We start from the raw sequence: 21,450 nt of genomic DNA on the forward strand, positions 1-21,450 counted from the left end.
TTGGGACATTTTTTTTTTTTTTTGTTTTTTTTCCTGAGACCCTCTATTGACTCTGTGAGTTGAAATAGTTTAGACTCCGCATAAAATATGCGTTGTTTACCCAGGCTCTTCATGCTCTGCATACTGTTACAGTCCTTGAAGAGCTTGTCAGTGACAAGTAAGATAAATGAATGAAGAGGACTTTACAAGTGTTTAAAAGCTAAGTATAGCATGTGCTGCCCACTACTTAATTAAACAGACCTGTGCTTAACTAAGTAACTTTGTGGTAGAAATTTCTAGAGTTTTTCCCTTCCCCCTCAGACCCCACCACCTCCAACAGTGCTCAGGATGTTAGAAATTCCTTGGCTGTCTGCAGTTGCTAATATCCTAGCCTAGCTTCAAAACCGAATTTGTTAAAGCATCAAAAGTTAGTATGGATTCTAGATAATGACTTTCAAATTTATATTAGGGTCGGTCAGCAACATGGACTCCTTTGAGGCTCAATCAAGATTTTATAGTATGTCTGAGTCTCATTGTTTTCAGAGAACTTTAAAATCAATGAAGTGAAAAAAAAAATAATGAAGTGAACTGCTTCTCTTCTCAGCTCTGGCATCAATGTGTAGAGAGTTGGAGCCCTTTCCAAGATCCATCTTTTTTTTTTTTTTCTTAATGCAGGTTTCAGTCCTTACAGATCTGAGCAGTAGGGTACAGTGGTTACATACAAGGCTCTGGAATTAGAGTTCCAAAACTACTAGTTACGTGATCTTGGGTAAACTTCCTAATCTTTCTAAACCTCAGTTTTATCATCTGTAAAGTGGGGATACTAACAGCCTCTACAGTACTGACATCCAGGTCATTGGCATGTGAGTCACTCTTGGTTCTTATGTGTTTCTGCCCCTGTTAAAGCAGCTATTAAAGATTTTGAGGGGTGCCTGAGTGGCTCACACTCAGTTAAGCATTCAACTTTTGACTTTGACTCAGGTCATGATCTCATAGTCAAGGGATCCCCACATTGGGCTCCATACTGAGTGTGGAGCCTGCTTGATTCTCTCCCCCCTCTCCCCCACTCATGCTCACTCTTTCTCTCTCTCTCTCTCAAAAAAAAATTTTTTTTTGAATATGCCCCCCCACCTCCAACCTACATCAGTGTTTGTGTAATGGACTAAATTAGATGACAACAGCAAAGTTGCTTGACAAAGTTGTTGTGCTTGGCACACAGCAGGCCTAGGGAAGCATTGGTTATCATCACTGATATTTACAGGTGACTCCATCTCATTGTGCTGGTCTTTTTTCCTGCCACTGTGAAGAATCCTAACCTCCCCATTACTGGCAGAGCACATAGTACTCTTTCTCTGTAGATAATTCTCCCCCATGGGCTGTACTGGGTGGTAGTAGAACAGAGGCAAGCATGCTTTCCCTACAATTGTTGTCTACAACCTTTCCTGGAATTCCTCAGGTTCCTACAGTGGCAGCAGGATTAGTTTACCAGAATAATTTCTCTCCCTTGATTTTAGAAGGAAAAAAGAAAGAAAACAGCAAAATGTACAACAAGGAATACAAACAGTAGACTGGCATCTTACCCATGTGGGGTTTGGTTCATGCTAAAGACATTCTTTCTTCTCTTGCCCATTTTATAGATACAGAAACTGAGGCTCGTGGAAAAGTAATTCAGCCTGAGTCTATATTAAATATTTGGCAGAAATAGAATTAGTGCCAGGCCTGTGTTACTCCCCTTAACAAGATGAGAGATCAGTGTTCCCCGGTGATGAGAAATCTCAAAAGGCCTGGTAGTCACAGGGACGTTAGTCCTGCGCAAAAGTTAGACAAAGGCTTGTTAACCATTTGCTGGGATTCTCACAAAAAAACACCCAGAAACAAAGTTTTGGTGCAGGTGATTTATTTGGGAGGTGATCCCAAGAAGCATGGTGAGAAAATTGAAAAGTGAGACAAGACATCAAAATGCCAATGAAGGTGAATTATTACTATGTGCTGTCCTGATATAATCATCCAGGGCTCCAGTCTGCTAGAACCTTTTGAGAGATTCTGAAACACACCATAGGATGGTGCCACAAAAGGACTGGGACCTTGGTTATTTATCCATCACCTCCCTCCCTCATAGACTGAGCATTGTTGTAAGGACGTGAACTCCCCCACACTCTGGTCTGCCCTGATCCCTGGCCAAACCTGCACCTGTGGCCAGAGGAAGACTTCAGGCAGAGAGGTACCTGGATTTGAGGTGGGAAGATAGCAGCACATCCAGAACTGCCCATTCAAGCTGCAAGTGACTTCTAGGGTAGACAAGAGGATATGACATTCTCTATTATAATTAAAAATAAAATAAAATAAAATAAGGATATTTAATGAGTAGATAGCAAAAATAGCTTCTAAACTCTCCATGGTGACCTACTAATTTTCTGTTTATAAAAAAAAAACATTTTTTTATAACAAAAAAATTTTCCCTTTGTTGAGGGAGAGCCTTCAACAAAGTTGGGAGGCAGATGGTTGGTAGAAAGGACTGATCAGCTAAATGAATTGGAGGCTATCAGACCAGTTTTCAAGGCAGGACTGCTATTGTAGCAGTAGATTGTGTAGACAGTTGTAAATCATAGATGTCTAGAGCCTGGCTCCTTTTCCCAGAGATGTCATGGATTGACATGTGTGAGCATATGACTATTGCTCTATCTTAAATTCCTTCCCAAATGTCCCAAGTTGATAAGGTCTTTTGAGAAATAAGATAATGAATTATCATCTCAAATATGTTATCTATTCTACCCACATCCAATATAGGAATGAAGAAAGCAACACACACACACACACACACACACACACACACACACACACACACACCTCTCTCTCACATCTTCTTGGATTCCAGTCCCTCTGTTGATCTGTTTTTCCTCTCAAGGTGAGTTTATCATGGAATTTCCCCAGCCTACTCTTCTTTATACTCATATCCATGCCAACTTCAAGTCTTAGTTCATAGTCTTAGTTCATAGTCTTGACCTATGGAGCTTTGCTTGATGCCCCTGCCCTCAACTGGAGGGGTTTTTTCCAGCCTCTGGACATTTATGTAAACCAAACTCTTCCCTCTTGTTTTCCTTTCCATATTGTGTCATACTCCTCTAATTCCTCACGTCTTATTTATCTTTGCTTTGTCTGTCCTGAGTCTCTGGCCTGGGACCTTATGCTTCACCTTATTACTATAGGACTCTGGAGTCAGAAACCTGGGTTTCAGTCCTGTTCCTCCAGTGAGTAGAGCTGAGCAATGATGGGTTTGGGTTTCTCAACTATAAAAGAAGGCTCATAAGAATAGCTATCTCAAAGCAAAGAGTCAACGAAAGCATACTAACCAAACACTTAGCTTGGCACATCATTGTTTTTTATGGCTAGATAAGTTTGGTAAGTGTTGAATGAATTTCTGTGCAGTGTTCATAGTGGAAGCCTTTCTATCACTGATTCTTACTTAATCCCGTAAAGTTCCCCAATGCGGCACACTCCCGTAATAGCTTCTTCATCCTGCTTCTTCATTTTGTCCTCCAAGAGTGACCCAAGCATTGGAACCCAGACCCCACTCAATTATGATTCATTGCCATGTGCGCCTGGTGGATGTACAGGAAATCCCTCCCCTCCTCACTGACCAGTTGTTGTCTGGTTTCTCCATCTTTTGCTCTGAGACAAGAACTGTTGACCTTGCTCTGATTTGGCAGAAACAAGACCAGTAGAAGAGTTCTGGACTATTTCAGATTTCCCTGGCAGGAAAGAGGGAGAAAAGAAAATCTGATAGAAGAAAGTGTAATTGCTATTGTATGGTATTATCTCCATATCCCATAGCAACAAATCTTATTATATTTTTTTCTTATTTAAACCATATTCATGAAGGTTTTATTGTTAACTTGATCCAGATGACTGATCAAAGCATAGTTCATTATTGCCACCTTGCTAAAATATTTTTAGAGGCAGTTTTAATATTACACTTTTATAGCTACATATTGCCATTAAGCTATTGAATCTATTACTAGTCAATCAAGGATTTTCATTTTGTTTCAAGAGCTCCTTGGATAAACTCTTCAGAAATGTCAAAGAGATGGAGTATATGGCACCTTTTCACAGATGGTGTTCATCAGGGATTTTAGTTAATGGATAAAGTTTCAGTTTTCCATGGTTGACTTTTGGTACTAACAAAAGTATTCTAAAGGCTCCTGCTCTTCTAAAACCTAGCGGATAGTAAGGAAATGAATCCTCTAACACCCCCAAACCTTTTATTCTTAATGAGGTAAGTTAACCAGGGACATGGAGTATTTCACTGGGTCTATTTTCTAAAGAATGGAATATATCTTGAAGAAAACCAACTTTCCCAGCAGCCCCGAAACTATACATTTAACCTGTGCTCCCATGCCCAAGAACATCAACCAAAAACAAATAATACACAATAGGAAGAATTAAACTATCACATGAAGAGTTATATACGCAACTGGCTCATCATAGAAGCTAACTGTGTACTTTTCCCTTTCATCTGTTCCAAAGTAGTCTATACCCATTTTATTCATTCCTTCATACATCCACACATTTATTCACTACATATGCACCAGACTCTGTGCCAGTTGTTAAGTACAAGGACTCAGACATAGTGCTTTCCTTAAGAGAATTTCAACCTAGTGTTGGAGAAAGCCAAAAGAGCACATGATTATTTACCATTCATTGGGATAAGTGCTGTGATGGAAGGGGGGGAGCTTGGAGGTGAGTACATGATCCTAGGGAAGGCAGTGGAAGAGTACTTAATCCCTTCTGCGGCAGGCTCAGAGAAGGCATTCCTGGAGGTGATGGTGTTAAAGCTAAGACCAGAGAATTAACAGGTATAACTCAGGTGACGGGAGAGGGAATGAAGAGCATGACTGGAACTGTGAATGATACATCCCAGGGCGGGGCATAGGGAGCCAGAGAGGTGAGGCTGGGAATGAACAGCAAACAGTTACTGCCCAAGAGCTTTGTTAGCTGTGGAGGAGCTGGGACTCTCTTCCTGAGGGCAGTGGGGAGCCTCTGAGGAGCTTGAAGCCAGGGACGAACGGGCCCTGATATCACTCCAGCTATGGACTGTGTTCAGTGGGAGGCAAGAGTGCAGCGGGAGAGCTGTTAGAGGAGTCTTTCGCCCTAGAGAAATAAGGTGGCGCCTGGAAGAAAGAGGAAGTGGAAAATAAAACCTGATTAAATCTGTCTTAGCAGTCATGACATAATGTAGTAAAATGAATATAACACAGTTAGCCAAAGGCAAACGTGTCAGGTCAGCAGTTTGGTAGACACTGAAAAGGAAATAAAAATGCATTGCTAAATGAGTCCACGAGTTCCCAAGTGTAGTGCTGTGGGAAGCTCTCCCTCTCTCTAACAATAGTTTTCCCGAGATTCCAGTTATGACTGCACAGAACTGCTATTTAAGGCTTTGTGGTGGGTACCTTGTGTATCTGTCGACTGCAGGGATATGAACCATTGTACATGGAGTCACACAGTAAGCGTGTCTGGAATTATCTGAACACGTGCTATCCTTGTTACAATTTTCTACAGTTTTTCTTCCATCGATCTTCAAGGGAGATTTATCCATGTCTTATCGCCCTTCCAGACCATTCTTGGTATGTTAGGAAGCCAATATAATTGGGTGGAGATGAGGATAGGTAATGTAGATTTAAAAAAAAAAAAATTAAAAGAGTGGTACCTGGGTGGCTCAGTCGTTTAAGCATCCGACTCTTGGTTTTGGCTCAGATCACGGTCTCACAATTTCGTGAGTTTGAGCCCCACTTTGGGCTCTGTGCTGGCAGGAAGAACCCTGCTTGGGATTCTCTCTCTCCCTCTCTCTCTCTGCCCCTCCCTGACTCATGCTGTCTCTGTCTCTCTCAAAAATAAATAAATGAACATAAAAAATAAAAATAAGTTAAAAGAGATCCATTTTCAGTTTCATATTAAGTGAGCAGAATTGGTCAAACTTTTTTTATACAAGGGAAAACTAGCAACCAGCCTGTAAGAAATCGGTCACAGTTTAGGGGATATGTTACAAGCAAGATAAATAAAAATGGTCTAGAGTATCAGGCCAAATTCTCATTATTCATCTCTGGTTCACACTCTTCTCTTCCAGTCCAGACTAATCAAAAGAAGCCTCTTCCGCTCACAATTGCTCTGTGTACATTTCCCCCAGATCTGGTATTCACATGAACAACATGGTTTATTTATATTTCAGCACCAAATTGGAAAGATGACATCATTCATTTACAGTCTTTATCCCATGACATGCCTATTCTCCAACACCTCATTTCAGCAGACACATTTAGGACTACATATAGCATCTTGTTTAGCTTGTACATTCTTTTATGGGATACAGTTCAAAGGTAGGAAACTTTAGGCTTGTTGCTGGTAAGAAAATAATCTCATAAAATCACAGGAGCTTCCCCAAAGGATAAGGACATTATGATGTTTACAATAGCAGAGTTATTATTTGTTCATTTAGGCTTCATCGCTCATTCTTGGGTGAGCCCCTTCCTTCTTGACCATGGCAGGTCTTACAGCTCCCTTCAGGCTCTCAGAATTCTGTTAGAAGAAACAATTTCAGATTTATTGGTTCATGGGTTCAAAAGTACAGGTTCCTGACAATGCTGGAGTTTCAGGCGTGAACACTGAATTTCAGCATCTCTTGTAGGAGGGCAGGCCGAATGAGGGGACTCTCAGTATTTGGTCAGCAACAGCTCCACTGACCTGCTCTTTCTCACAACCTGTAACTTGCCCATTGGGTCTTCTGACACTTTAAATAGGCAAGAGAAGAATGAAAATGCTATCAGCTGCCAAAGGTTGCCTGGGATTTTTATTTAATTGTTAGGTGGACTTTTCCCTCTATTTTTATTGTTTTTAACCATATACATGCATTTTTTACACCCACTGTGGGACTTTCGAATATCGTATACATTTTTCAAAATGGGGTGAGTAAATCATGAGACATCCAGACATCCATTGGCAGATAGAACTGGGATATGAAGTGTTTCCAAAACTTAACAGAACCACAGCATCTATGGGAAAGCTGTTTCTTTTGATTAGCTGTTTGTCTTTTCTGCTAGTGGCATGGCTAAGAGCAAAGGCTAGATATTGAGAATTGGAAGACCCAGGAAATCTCCATGTTCTATGTAAGAAATGAGACTCTATGTAAGAAATGAGACTCTGGGGGCTGAAATTTCTGCCTTGATTTTCTAGTTGCAAGTGAGGATAGCAATAATTCCTCCCAGGAAAGTTTTGAGGATAAGTTAGATTGTACATGAAACAGGCTACAAGAATACACTATGTTAGGTCCAGAATTGTTATCAAAATATTATTTATATTATCTAATAAAATTCCAGCATATTGGAAGCTCTGCCAGCCTCTGATTTCCAGGTCTCCTGAAGTGCTGATGGTTCACTATCATCTCAAGCCACCAGTGGGATTGTTATGGCAACTCATGAGATGTCCTCAACTCTCAGTGACCTTCCCTGGCTCAAAACAAATGTGCAGTCACCTCTAGTATGGTAGCATCCCTCAAAATTCTGGCTCTTTCTTTCAGTCCCTCATTGCAGCAACATGCACAGTATATTCACATCTACTAGGCCCTATGCTAGATTCTGGGGAGAGGCAGGGGAAAGAAAGAGCCTCAAGTCTACCTACAGTTGGACAGGTAGATCTGGAGTTACAGAGCAATGAAAAGCAGGAATTGCACATGTCCTGGCATCAGGGATAGGGTCAAGAAAGGGCTCCTAGAGAAAAAATTGTGAATTAGCCAGACACAGAAGGTAGAGGTGAGAGAAGGTGACTGGGGGAGATATCACAGGCAGAGGAAACACCATGTATAAGAAGAAGAGGTTTCTTACTGTAAACAATAGCAAGAATAATAGTAATAATGGCAATTATTTTTTACTGTAAGCCTATTATGGACCATGAACTGACACTTGAAGCCCATTGTATCTCTAGCTCCTCACAGTGACCCCACGGAGAGAGATACCATTACTCCAACTTATACTTGAGAAAAATGAAGCTTACAAATAGTTAACTCTCAAAAGACCACATAACCAGCAAAGATGTAGAGCAGGGCTTGAATACAGACAGTCTTATCTCCAAATACACACGTGTAGTCTCTACATTTCCTGGCTTTCTGGGCTGGATATCTTTATCTGCCCTTTTCCATAGTCTTTAGGCATTTTTCTAGATTCTATGACCCTGTTAGGTCAATTCATTGCTGGTCTGTTTCTTGCCTTACATAATAAAACAGTACAATTGTGTGTCCTGGGAATTGAAACCATGACATGTAGTGCCTCATGTGACAAACACAGTGGGGCATAAATTACAACGGTCAGCTCTTCTGCATCAACTTTGCTCCTTTTGCTCAATCTCCCCCAAAAGCACTATCAGTTAAATTGTCCATAGAGAGCATTCCCTAGAAGCCATCGTAGCAGCAGACCATCTCCACTGCTATTTTTGCATTTGGCAGCTTTTTAGTGGATTCCTCTGCCTTGTCTTGCAAGACCATCACATGTCTGTAGTTCTGTGTCTGCCCAGCCCTTTCCCATCTTTTCATCCAGGACTTCCTTCTCTCGCTTGCTGAAGGATATAGGATGTGATTGTTGGCAGTTTGTGATTATAATATTACTCTGGACCTGTATGATCGCTTGATCATGTAAAACAAAGCACCTTTAGGTATATGTCCATTTTTCCCCCTTTTAAATCACATAGGGGGAAATGCACTTACATCTAATGTAGGTCCAAGCTCTTTTACCAAATGGCATGGTGCATTATTTATTAAGTTTCAATTTGACTAAAAATGAAAATCTCTGGATTAGGAACAAAAGGAGCCCTATAGGTGCGGTAATTTTGCCCTGAGTCTCTTTGGCTAGCCTTCTAGCTCCTGATGGAATCTTCTCTGGTTTTTATTCTGTGCAGACCCAGAACAGAATGAAGCTGATGGCAGACAACTATGATGAGGACCACCACCATTACCACCATCACCACCACCACCACCACCACCGATCTCCTGGGAGGCCACAACATTCCAATCACAGGCCCTCTCCCGACCAGGTCAGTTTCATTGCCGCTTACCTCCAGGACCCCTTTTACCCTTTGGATATTTTAAGATAAAATAAATAATCCTCAAGAAATAATAAACAGCATAAAGTGATACGTCCTTTGAACTGAAACTAATAGCTTTGGTATTTATTTCCATCACTCAAGGAGTCTAAATGTTTTCCTTTCTCCTTCCTCTTTAAGGTTTTGTCTGTTCTTGTTTATGTTATGCATTTTCTTTCTTCCCCTCCTTTCTACTTTCATAGATATGAAGTCTATTGCTGGCTCGGTATCTAATGGTGGGTTACTTTGGAATGTCTCTTTCAGAGTTTTAAGAGAAAGCACTTTGTTTCCATGAGCTTGGCAACCAGAGAAGCCTTGAGTTTGCTGAGCACTTTCCTAGAAAATTCTTTAGTGATACAAATTAATGGTGGGGTAAAACAACATGAAGAGAAATCAGTTTTGCTTGCCTTTTAGCCAGTGAAGTCAAAGGGTCTGGTTTATTTGATTTGGACCCTATCTTCTCCCTTGACTGAGCAAAGCAAGCGAAAAGAATTGACAAAAGCAAAAATCTCCTATGGTCTTCCATGATATTTGCATTCACCCAACAAATATAAAAACTTTTGACAGTGTTTAGGGTTAAAACTCCTAAAGGTGAATTTCATGGAAATTATGAGATTAAACCAGATTATATAACCAATATTAACATTATTTCCTCCTTTATTGTACTCTGAGGTTCTTGTGTGTGTGAACTTAGTGTAACTTACACAATAAATTTCAAGAGTGATAGGGCCACAGGTAATGAAATAGAATCATCTGGGTAAGTGTTAATGCCTTTGTTATATGTTTCTGGGTATGTGAGGTGGGAGGGCTTATTGGAATTACCTGTGTGAAGAGAGGTTTAACTGTTTGTTGGAGGAGGAGGAGGAGGTGCTTATTATGCTCCTAAGACTTTTTCAGATGGCTCTGTTTCCTTTTCCCCTCATGTCACTAGTATCCCAAAGGAGAAGTTAAGATTTCCAAATCTCCAAGATGTCTTACCAGGAGTACAACTCCTAGGGGGACCATTTGTATGGTATGCCACATAAGAAATGCTCCCTGGAGCTGTGCAGTGAAGTAGATCCAACCAGGAGGCCCTCTGCCCCGACCCTAGCTTGGCCCTACCCTTTTACCCGGAAGCATTTGCCTTCAGAGTCCTCAGTACTGTGGGTCTTCATATAGGACATCTAGATTTCTGAAGCCAAGTGCAGAAAGGCACCAGTTCATGTTATTAGCTCTCAAAAATGGTTCTTAAGTTGGCAATCAGCAAAGTATAGAGAGATAAATTTCATGTCATTATCTTGTATGCCTGTGGCTTTGCTTTGATCTAGCTTTATTTTTTCAATTTTCATCCCTTGCCATCACTACCATCTCCTCATAGTCACCCAACCTGACTACCTACTAACTAAACATCTTCTTTCTTGTTCTTGGTCCCTGCCTTTTTCCACACTGCCCTTTGCTCCTTGACCTTCTCCCAAGAGGGGTAAGTGTGAGGTTTCATTGGTGCTAGAGGGCCACCCTGGGCTTTCCCCCAGAGAGAGGAACAAAAAGTACTATAGAGGCAGAAAGAAGGATTTAGAGCCAAATTGGGGGAGTGAGTCACACAAAGACCTGTTGAGATAACAGACAGGCTTATTTCATCACAGAGACACATATGCTAATATGTCCTACTAGAAACTAGACCAAATTTACCTGCTTTGTGAATGATATTTCTCACAAAAGCTATTCTCCTGCTAAATTACCAGAGATGTTTAATCACAAAATAGAGGTCTTGCCAGCTGGTTGACCCTCTTATGTTTGTCCACCAACAAACACTAGAGGTTGTCATAGGGCAGAAGTCATTGCCCTGAGGCAATACCTTTTCCAGAAGAGTTATAACATCCCTCAAGGTGTGTCTGGCTAAGATGTGTCATCACGAGCTCTGACATACCTTTGTCGTTGCTACTGTTAGGAAGATGGTGATGATCTTCCCCCCTCACATCCTTCATCTCAGTGACCACTCTAAGCAACCCAGAGACATAGAGGCAGATAGCCTCTTCTACATATGAGAGACCTAGGCCCTCACTTGGGGGGAGGGAGGGAGACTGACTAGGGCTCTACTTCAACTAATAATTGGAGCACATCTTCCATGCCAGCCTCCACACTGGCCTTGAGAAAGAACATGAGAGACAAGACTGAACCCCTGCCTTCAGGGAGTTTTGCCGTCTACTCTGAAGACAAAAATCCAGGTCATCAGATGTCTCATCAAGTTTTTTCCGGATCACATCAGTCAGAACATGCCATTCATTTAAAAGGTAGTTATGACTTAACTAAAGGCCCATGAGTTAGGAATTAACTCTGTAGTGAAGTTCACCTTGAACTTGAAAGTGACATACCCTTGACCAGAAGGATAACTTTGTGGTTTTAAATTGGAGTCAGCAAAGGTATAAGGCTTCTTTGCTACACTCTTTCAATCAGAAAAGAGAGTTGACTATGAAGACCTGGCATGCGTAGGTTGACTCCAGTGACTGAGACAGCAACATCCTCTGGGGTGGTGATCTTTTTGACTAGGAGTCCCAGGTCTACTACAACCATGCTCTCGGCTATAATCACCCAACAGCTCATATACCAAAATATGGGTTGTTATAAAACTAAGTTCCACAATGTAACGGTCATCTGAAGACTGAGAAGTCTTTCCTAGATGATTAAAACTCTATTCAAAATTGTGCAAACATATATACTCATATGTGTAGAGTGGAGATATTTCTCAGGAGAAAGTGACAATGTAAAAGTCTCAACAATGGATTGATTTGGATGAGAATTAAACTAAATGTCCATTATGTACCCATGTTCACTAAACTGACTTCAAGGGGAAAGGTCTCTTCCAAGAGATTCCTCATTCCCTTCCCATGAATATTTCAGCACTGACTTCCCTGTGTCCTAAGCATTGACCAACAATTCTGGAAGAGAGGCTACAAAACGTTGCCTTTGTCTCTTGAGTTTTATAAAAAGATCAGAACACATAAAAATAGAGAAATATAAGAAAGCCAGTCACTTTGCTACTTTTCCAGAGAAGTTCATTTTTCCTTAGGAAATTCAATTTAAGTATTGCTGGGTATTTTCAGAATTATATTCTTTTTCCATTTCTTCCCCATTCCTTTCTCCTTCACTATGATTTTGCTTTCTCCTCAGGAGAAACTGAATCCAAGGGTTATAAGTCTAGACGAGCATTTCCCTAAGTAACCTTTGGAACATTAGTCCCAGGAGGAAAGTCTTGAAACAAAGATTCAGTGAGCAAAGAATTTTGGGAAAATGCTGCATATTATAACTCAATTTTAGAGAGTCTTGGTGCAATTAGCAGATCAAAGGATCTGCAAAGTCATATAAGAAAGAAAGCTCTCCAATTTTATTTAATCCAGCATTTCCCAGACTTATTTGATCATAGAATCTTTTTTTTTCTTTTCTTTTCTAGTAACATCTGTGCTCTGAAAAATACTGTTTTCAGAGTATCAGGTGAAGAAAGACTACCCGGTTTAAAACATAACTGATTCAGTTTCCATCAGGGTTTTTCATCAGAAGGTGGAGTTTTGAGGCAATTTCTGCAATGCTCTGCATAGCAGAAAATGAAAGTACCTCTTTCATTCATTTCTTGGGATACCTTTACAAAGACTATAAAGTCTGAGAATGAGTTATCCCACCGATAACTCAGTAGATCTGAACTAAAGGAATCATTATAAGGGTGAGGATCCAGGAAAACAAAGATAATCATAAATACACATACCCTCAGAAATTGAAAATGAGTGTGATGAAGGGAAGAGACAACTGGGATAACACATGGTACCAGTGCAATAGTCTAGACCCCTCCCCAAAAAAGGAGTAGGTGGGAATTGGTGGCCTGTCCCGATGATGGCCATAGCCACTGAAAATGTCCAAGCAGATCATTCAGACACTTCCCAGTAATAATGCCTTGGGAAGTTTTTCAAACCAAGAAGTGGGCACAAGGGGAGACAGCAAATATTTCCCATGACACAAGCTACTGATAAGCTTTGAGAAACAACAAAGAATAAATGGGACAGGCTGGAACCACATTCGTGATTTTATTTTTAGTGACATTACCAAGACTAATTTTAGAAAAGCTAAGTGGAAACTCAACTTCTACATGCCCCCTGTACCTGTCATCAGTATCTGTTATTTTCTCTAAGTACCATCTTTCTTTGCCATATCAATCATGTCAAGTCTTTTTACTATTTTTCCAGGCATCATATTATTTTTATTGTCTCACAAAAAATTGTATTTTATTAATCTTCTAATGGCTTCCAGGTATATAGAAAATCATAGCATCAGAGTGAACTCCACACTCCAGCCACCTCAGAATGCCAGACCTTGTTCAGGCTGCCTTTGGCATCCAGAACTCACAATCCTGTGCCTGGGTCTTAGGTTGGGCATTGGGTCTTTAAGAACCTAGATCACACTACTTTTTTTGTGCAAAATATGCATCCATTTGTTAAAGCATCTGCCACTCTGATTCTCATTTGTAGGAGCCTAAATGGTAAAATCCTAAACATTTCTGGTCTGGAAACCTCAAAATATATGGCCACTTTCCAAGCCCAGAACTTGCCTTTCTTGTCTCTCCCTCACACACAGGAGTTGGGAAACTCAAGGACTTTTGACTACTTTGAAGACATTCAGATCCCATTTAAAATTTAAATTTCACATTTTACTTATAGAAATGCTACTTCAAAAAGGAGGGCTACAGAGTTCAAGAGCATGGAAACATAATACTCCTTAAATTATTATGGAAAAATTTGGTTGAATTGTATGTTCTATTCATACTCTTTGTTATGTATCACAAAGCATATTCACACCTGCCTTGCCCATAGTAGGCACTCAATAAATGTCTGTTGAAGGAATTATTCCCTAAGTACCTTTGGGAAATGGAAAGGACAGATGGAAATATCCCCACCGTACATGTAAAGAATCTGGTGCTCAGAGATGTTGTTAATTATTCAGAGTCACACACCTGACAGTCAGCAGGCCCACGATGAGGTCCTCTGTCTCGGACTGCCACATTGGTGGCAAACTCTTTGGCTGTCAGTATGGATGTATTTATGCAACCACGTATATTAAATATGGTTGCATGGCTATAACATCAACTCTTTCTAGAGTACAAATGTGCTGTTGTTCTTTTTTCCCACTGAATTATAGTAAATTTTATACTTTTTAAATTTAATTTCCAAACTTGAAATAAAATATCATTCCATCAGCTCTTTCCATTTTCTCTGGCCCCCATTGTCTTTATTTTCATTCTTCTGTTATGTGCCTTTATCTTTTCATTTCCTCCCCTTTCACCTGTTCCCCTTTATTCTTTATTCTTGCTGTCCCTGTACCAGGGACAACACAGCTTCCTACAGTTCTCCCACTGCGACGGAATGACCACATTGAGGCCCTCAAGCAGTGGAGAGCATGCTACAGAGAGGGAGGGGAATTGCTCTGGGTTACAGAGAGCCCTTAGCAGGGCACTGCCAGGACCCACATTCCCTTGCTCACTCACTTATGAATCTCTGCACTTGCAAGGGCCTGGAACAAGCCTAGTTCCCAGAGCAAAGCAGAGGATGCTTCAGTGGGCTAGGGGCTGCCACCAGATCTGCCAGAAAACTGGACGTACTTTAAGATCATGACCTTATTGTGCCAGAAGCTGGGTTTTCCATTTTGCATCCTTAACTTTAGGGTGTCCACTCTGCAAATCTATTTCCAGAACATTGGTTGTCTTAGTCCTAAATATTGCTCATTCCACTTAGCAATTTCCAGAATTTGTCTTCAAATGTAAATAGTGAACTGTGGTTCTTTCTCTGTTGCTCCTGGATACTGTGTGGTCTGGGCACATGTTGGCTCTCAGCCAAGACTTGAATTTGTACAACTGGACACAACTCAGAACACTGAATGTCCGCTTCAATTTTTTGCTGAAAATTCCCATACAATTTTACTTGAGACACTTGTCATTTTCTCATAAGCTGTCAAATAACTTCGTCAGAACCCAGAACTAGATGTGGCCTTCTTTTCAAGCTATATATATGGGACAGATATACAGATTGTATTTTAAGATGTAGTGAAATGGTCTCAGTGATCCCACCCATGTTGACTGCACCTGTCCTCTGCTTCACAGAGGCTGTAACCCTTGCTGCCTTGGTTTTGAGATTTTTTTGTCCCCAAACATCTCCCCTCTTCCCTATTCTTAGACAAAAAAGCCATAAGGTAGAGTTAGCTCAAAGTAAAAAGTGTTCATGCCCTCCTATCCTTCCAACTCTGTCCATGCTGCACACACTTGAGGCTTGGGTACCTGCTCTCAGATAGAATTAGTCAGTGGCCTGTAGAGCCTTCCCATAGGAGAGGAATTGCAAACCATCCCTATAATTAGGTCCTCATTGAGGGTAGTGGCCAGAGGCCAGTGACATTTCCAAATCCCAGGTATTTCTTAGCCCCAGATATGTGTGGTAAAAACCCCCTGCTTTCCTCCTCCTCCACCACTTCCTCCTCCCAGAGACCTGCATTTTATGTTTGGTCAATAAGGAGTTGGTGGAGTCCAATTGTCCACCAGGAGAATGAAGCTGTCANNNNCCCCCCCCCCCCCTCCAGTCCCTGATACTTCTCAGAAAGCCAACGCAAGGCCCTTGGATTCCCCACTTTCCTACAGCCCCTCTCTGGGAAATGGTAGATGGGGTTTGTGATTGATACCCCTGCTTTTGCCTTATACTTTCACCAACAGATTAGCCAAAGTGCAGCCCTCTGAATTCTAACAAACAGACAAGGGGTTTAACTTGCTCCGTTGCCCTCCAAAGATGGATTCTGTATATAGAGTTGTTATTCCTAACTTTTGCTTAAGGAGGAAAAAAATAATTTATTTTATGTTTTGAGGTTAAATGAATGTGGGATAAATGTATACATAGTGTCCTGTGTGTATATATGTATGTATCACTATATGTCAGACGAACTGAGGACTTTTCCACATATGGAAGAATTTCTCAAGATCATGTTTAACTAGAAATTTCTCTCCCTAACTTCCCCTGAGTACATGTTTGAATATACATTATATATACATACATACGTGTATGTAAATAGGTTTTCATGTTTCCTACATAGAAGAAAAATTAACTACCATGTATCAAAGCTTACTTAAAGTATTGTTACAGAACAATGGAGAAAAGTAGAAATTTGAGTTCCCTATGATAGTAACCTAATAAGAAAAGTTATATATCTTAGGTTTCTATCATTGGTTTCCCATTCAAGCTAGTATACCTGAAGCCAGTCTGAATAAGAAATGATCAGGTTTTTTTATACTGCAAACCTAATTTCATGGCCCACTGCTTGGACAAAGCCTTGGGTTTTGGTTTCATGGAGGGATGAAGCCTTCAAATATTTTTTTAATGTTTTTTATTTGTTTCTGAGAGAGAGAGACAGCATGAGCAGGGGAGGGTCAGAGAGAGAGGGAGACCCAGAATCCGAAACAGGCTCCAGGTTCTGAGCTAGCTGTCAGCACAGAGCCCGGACGTGGGGCTCAAACCCATGAACCGTGAGATCATGACCTGAGCCGAAGTTGGACGTTTAACCGACTGAGCCACCAAGGCTCTCTGGGATGAAGCCTTCAAATTCAAAAACCCATGAATAAGGCTTTTGTTAGGCTGACGTTTATTGGATGAGAGCAGGGTTCAGAGATTTCAACCATTCCCACTATTGGGCTGGTCCTCCCTCTCACAGTCAGAGCCAAAGACACCCTGGGATGCATTTTGAAATAAATTTTGTGAGCCACTTGTCTCTTTTCTTTTTAGAAATTAAAAATTGAGATATAACATATTTAACATTATATTTGTTTTGATCGTATAACACAATAGTTTGATATACGTATGTATTGCGAAATGATTAGCAAAATAAGTTTAGTTAACATCTACCACCATACATATCCTTTTTTTTAACAAATTCTTTTTTTTTTCTTATGATTATTTGTCTCTTTGCTGGTACTCCTTTTACCACAAGTGAATTGGAAGATGCTGTGTTTAAAACCCAACAGATTTTTTTTAAAAGTAGATGAAATAGAAAGGTAGCTCAGATGTCAGTTTTTTCTCTATCCCTCAAAGACGACCAAAAATCCCCAAAGCTACTAAAACACGAGTCAGGAGGAATGCGTGGTTTGTCACCATTGGGTTATAAAGGTGGCAGTTTATGTGTTTGCTTGTTTTTAAGAGCAGAAGCTCTGGAATGACCCTGCCAGGGCTCTCTGTGAGGCCACAGGCAAAGAAGGAAATGAGGACAAACCTCTGCACTCTTGCTGGGAGAGCATTTAATGGCTCCTTCCTCCTCCAGGAGTGTGAGCTCACCCAACCATCACAAGCCACAGGAGAGCAAGGGAGGAGGGGTGACAGACCCTGGGAAGCTGGCTTTGCAGATGAGCAGGTTGTTACCAAAGCTCTCTAATCTGGGTGTGATGTTAATTCCTGACATGTAAGCACATGAGGGCATGCTATGATAAACCCTGCCAGGCAGGGTCTTCGTGCCTGGGAAGAAGGCAGAGCTGCTTCATGTGGCAGGATCCTCCTGTTAGAAGAAGATTTTTCCTCACAGAAGATTTGAGCCTGTAGGGAGATCTGTCTTATTCTATTTTGGGTAAAGTTTCTGTTCCCCTTTTTACTGATTCCTCTTAGTTTTAAATCTTGCTTGCAGTATTAGGGTTTCATTAAAAGATTTGTTGCAGTATCTTTTGAGTCAGCAGGGGCTTTCAGACGCAGCCTGCACTCCCCAGCTTGTAGATGTAACTCATCTTGGCAACACTGGAGGGTTGATTCCTTTTCAACTTGCTGCATTAATCCAGTCACATTTGTCTAAGAGGCAGCACTTCGGCTCCCCCATTGAAAGGAGGTGGCCAACCTTGAAATGTCTGGAAGCCGGGAAATCCATTTTCTGTTGCTAAACACCATTGCTTCTCTTCTTTTCTTGAACTGATGTCATAAGGATCACATTTGACTTATACACACCAGGCACTTGCATCACCCTGAAGATAAGTGAACAGCAGAGGAAAGAGAATTGGAAACATCTTTTAAACTTACACTGCATGCGTGCACGCATGCACACACACGCACACACACACATTCTGAAAACTACCTTATAGAACAGTAGCACTTTAAAAATTGTTTCAGCATCCCTAGATGAGTAAATGATCTGAGTAACCTCTAGCTGTGAACACCCCCTGAGATGCTAAAATGTCTAAGGATGGTTTTATACACTATCAGGTCCTTTTCACACATACCCTTTGGCCTTTGGCCTTAGTGCAGTGTCAAATAATTTGTTGCAATAGTAGCAAACTATCAGATGCTACCACCAGGGATGGTGTGCGTAGTTATATTCCTGTGTGTTTGTAACATCTACAGAAGGGTTTAACTTACATTCTCCAATTTAATTCAGTCAGCACCTTATGAAGTGTCAGGGTCAGGATATGATCCCATTTTCTTTTTGAGGCAGCTGAGGAAATGACGAGTCAAGAAGCTAGAGGATTTGGTTGCCCACTAGCCAGAACATAGCAGAACCAGAATCATGTTAAAAACACAGTTTTCACTGTATTTAACAAAGCCAAGTGTTAATGACTGATGGGTGAGGGAGCAAATATAAAGCCTGTCTCCACCCTCACCCCTTTTTTATGACTATCTGGCAGTAGCTCAGCTTTTAACAGATGTTGACTTTGGGCTCTGAAACAATATTGTTGGCCAACATAGAGCCTTCCAGTATTTCCATCTACAGCTGGGTATCTTGCATCTTTCAGCTGAGAGATCTGGTGCCATGTACAAAAGACTCGTTTCTCAGAATTACTTTTGCTTGAAGGAAATGGAAAACTAGTTTCTTCAAGTTGCCCCACATTGAACCACACACACACACACACACACAAAATCAAGAAAATGCCTGAAGATACTTCATTAGAAGTAAAAGAGAAAGCCAANACCAAATTCTGTAATGTTTTTAATGGCTTAGCAAAGGACTCAGGTGGTTGCCCTCCTTAGGGTATCCCTGTGAGTTGAACTTGCTGAGAAGAACCACCCCAGACAGCACAGGCTTCCGGTCTCTGCCTCTCACTTGAGAAACACCCTGGTGTGTCTTTTAAAATACGAACATCTCCTGTCAAGTTTCCCCTCAGCCAGTGACATTCAGTTTTCACCAGTGGTAGAAGAATAAACCAGGAAAGTGGCTGGTGTAGTGCAAAGGGGGAAGGAGCCATCCTTGGGAGAAACAAGTAAACACAATCTTGGCAACTCTAACGAACTCTGGAATCTAGGCAGCCTTCTGTCTCAGAGGAGTTGAGTCATTCAAAAAAGAAAGAACTGATCCTATATACTTACTCATTTGGAAATAATTTGTTAAATTCCCACATCTGAGACATTGTGAGGCCATATGAAATGAGTGAAGGCTCTGCCTTTTCCCCTCAGGGACCTTGAAATTTGTTGGGGTGTTGCTGATATATGCACATTTAAGAGACAGGTGCTGTTTGCATGTGAGGTTCTCTTTCTTTGAGGAACTAGAGAGACCATATCTAAGTTGTGCCATCCAACTCCAACCAGGACCTTCAACAGCTCAGAAAGAGGGCAGTGCAAAGTCCAAAGTGCTTCAGAGCTGAGAAAAGCAGAACCCCCAAATGCCTTTGGGGTCACCATGAGCTCTTCTTTCTGTGGCTTCAGAGTTCACATGTCAGAGGGTATATATCTTTGTGGTCGTCAGACTGGAATTTGACCCTGGCTCCACAGCTCCTAGCCAGGTGTCCTTTGGTGAGCTACCTGATCTTTCTTTCTGAGCCTTCCTTTCCATATCTGCCCAAAGAGCCTCCCCAAACCTGTGTCAGGGGACTGTGGGGAGACTCAGTGAAGAAACACAGAAAGCGGCTTACTTTCACCTTGCACAGGTGCTAATAGCTGCTGATTCATTTCTAGCCCAGGTCAGAAATAAGCTAACATTTATATTGTAACAGGGCACAAAGAAGGTATCTGAACCTAGCTAGGACTCTCTTCTTCTTTGAGGGAACTTGTCTCCAAATGTTGAAATAGATACAGGCTGTAACAAATACAGATCGTGTAAGAGTTTACAGCCATTCCTGACCACATCACCCGAACAGACACATCATCCATAGGCAGGGGAGATGAGAGGATGGATGCATGGTCTCCAGAGGGAAGATTTGGATTTGACCCTGAGAGTAAACTTACTAGTGCTCTGACAAGGCTAGGTGACCCTGTTTTCCATATTCATACCCATTGTTTTACTCCTTTACCCATGTGTTTGTCTTCCCTGCCTCTGGCCAAGCCCATAGTTGGAAATGCCAAGAAGAGTTGCTTTGGTTGAACCCAGACATGGGGCACATCATAAATCCTATACCGTAGTCCTGCTTCCAGGACTTGTGCAGCCAAAGTTTGTAGAATCCTCGGGCTTGATGTTTTCAGAAAGTGTCAGAGAAGGCGTGTATTGAAGTAGGCTAGGGATAGGTCTGGTGACTGTCTACACCAGACCCTGTTAGAATCGGGACGATCTCTTTTCATCCCTTCCCTCAAGGAAGCCAAGGTGAACTTTCCAGCAGAGACAGCTAGCTGAATTCTCACAGAGGCCATGGGCTGATTTGAAAGTGATGCTTCCATAATTTTACTCTCATTTTCAGCTAGGACAGGTGTGACAGTAAGGTCTGCTTTAGGAACTTAGTCTTCCAATTTCAAGAAAAAAAGCTGACTGTTAATTCTTTTTTTTTTTTACAAATAGTATATTGTCAAATTAGTTTCCACATAACACTCAGTGCTCATCCCCACAAGTGTCCTCCTCCATGCCCATCCCCCCCCCCCCCCACATCCATCAGTCCTCAGTTTTTGTCAGCATTCAAGAGTCTCTCATGGTTTGCCTCTCTCCCTTTCCCCCACCATTTCCGCCCTTCTTCTCCCCCTTGTTCCTCCGTCAAGTTCCTCCTAATCCTCCTATACGTGCAAACATATGATATTTGTCCTTCTCTGCCTGACTTATTTCGCTCAGCATAACACCCTCAAGGTCCATCCATGTTGCTACACATGGCCAGATTTCATTGTTTCTCATTGCCATGTAGTATTCCATGGTATAGATAAACCACATCTTCTTGATCCATTCGTCTCTTGATGGACACTTAGGCTCTTTCCATGTTTTAGCTATTGTGGAGAGTCCTGCTATGAACATTGGGGTACATGTGCTCCTATGCCTCAGCACTCCTGTATCCCTTGGGTAAATTCCTAGCAGTGCTACTGCTGGGTCCTAGGGGAGTTCTATTGTTAGTTTCCTGAGGAACCTCCACACTGTTTTCCAGAGGGGCTGTACCAGCTTACATTCCCACCAACAGTGTAGGAGGGTGCCCGTTTC

At 41.5% G+C, this 21,450-nt stretch overlaps 1 protein-coding gene across 1 annotated transcript in view; it reads left to right on the top strand.

Annotated features, from left to right (window-relative positions):
- Positions 1-21,450, top strand: part of ERC2 (ELKS/RAB6-interacting/CAST family member 2) — an 885,144-nt gene that overhangs the window by 690,301 nt on the left and 173,393 nt on the right. The window contains exon 15 of the mRNA XM_077776719.1: positions 8,917-9,051. Within this exon, the coding sequence (XP_077632845.1) occupies positions 8,917-9,051 (135 nt within the window). The remainder of the gene's footprint in view (positions 1-8,916; positions 9,052-21,450) is intronic.

Source organism: Crocuta crocuta, unplaced genomic scaffold, assembly GCF_008692635.1.
Source record: "Crocuta crocuta isolate KB4526 unplaced genomic scaffold, BGI_CrCroc_1.0 scaffold87, whole genome shotgun sequence".
NCBI classification, from domain to species: Eukaryota; Metazoa; Chordata; class Mammalia; order Carnivora; family Hyaenidae; genus Crocuta; species Crocuta crocuta.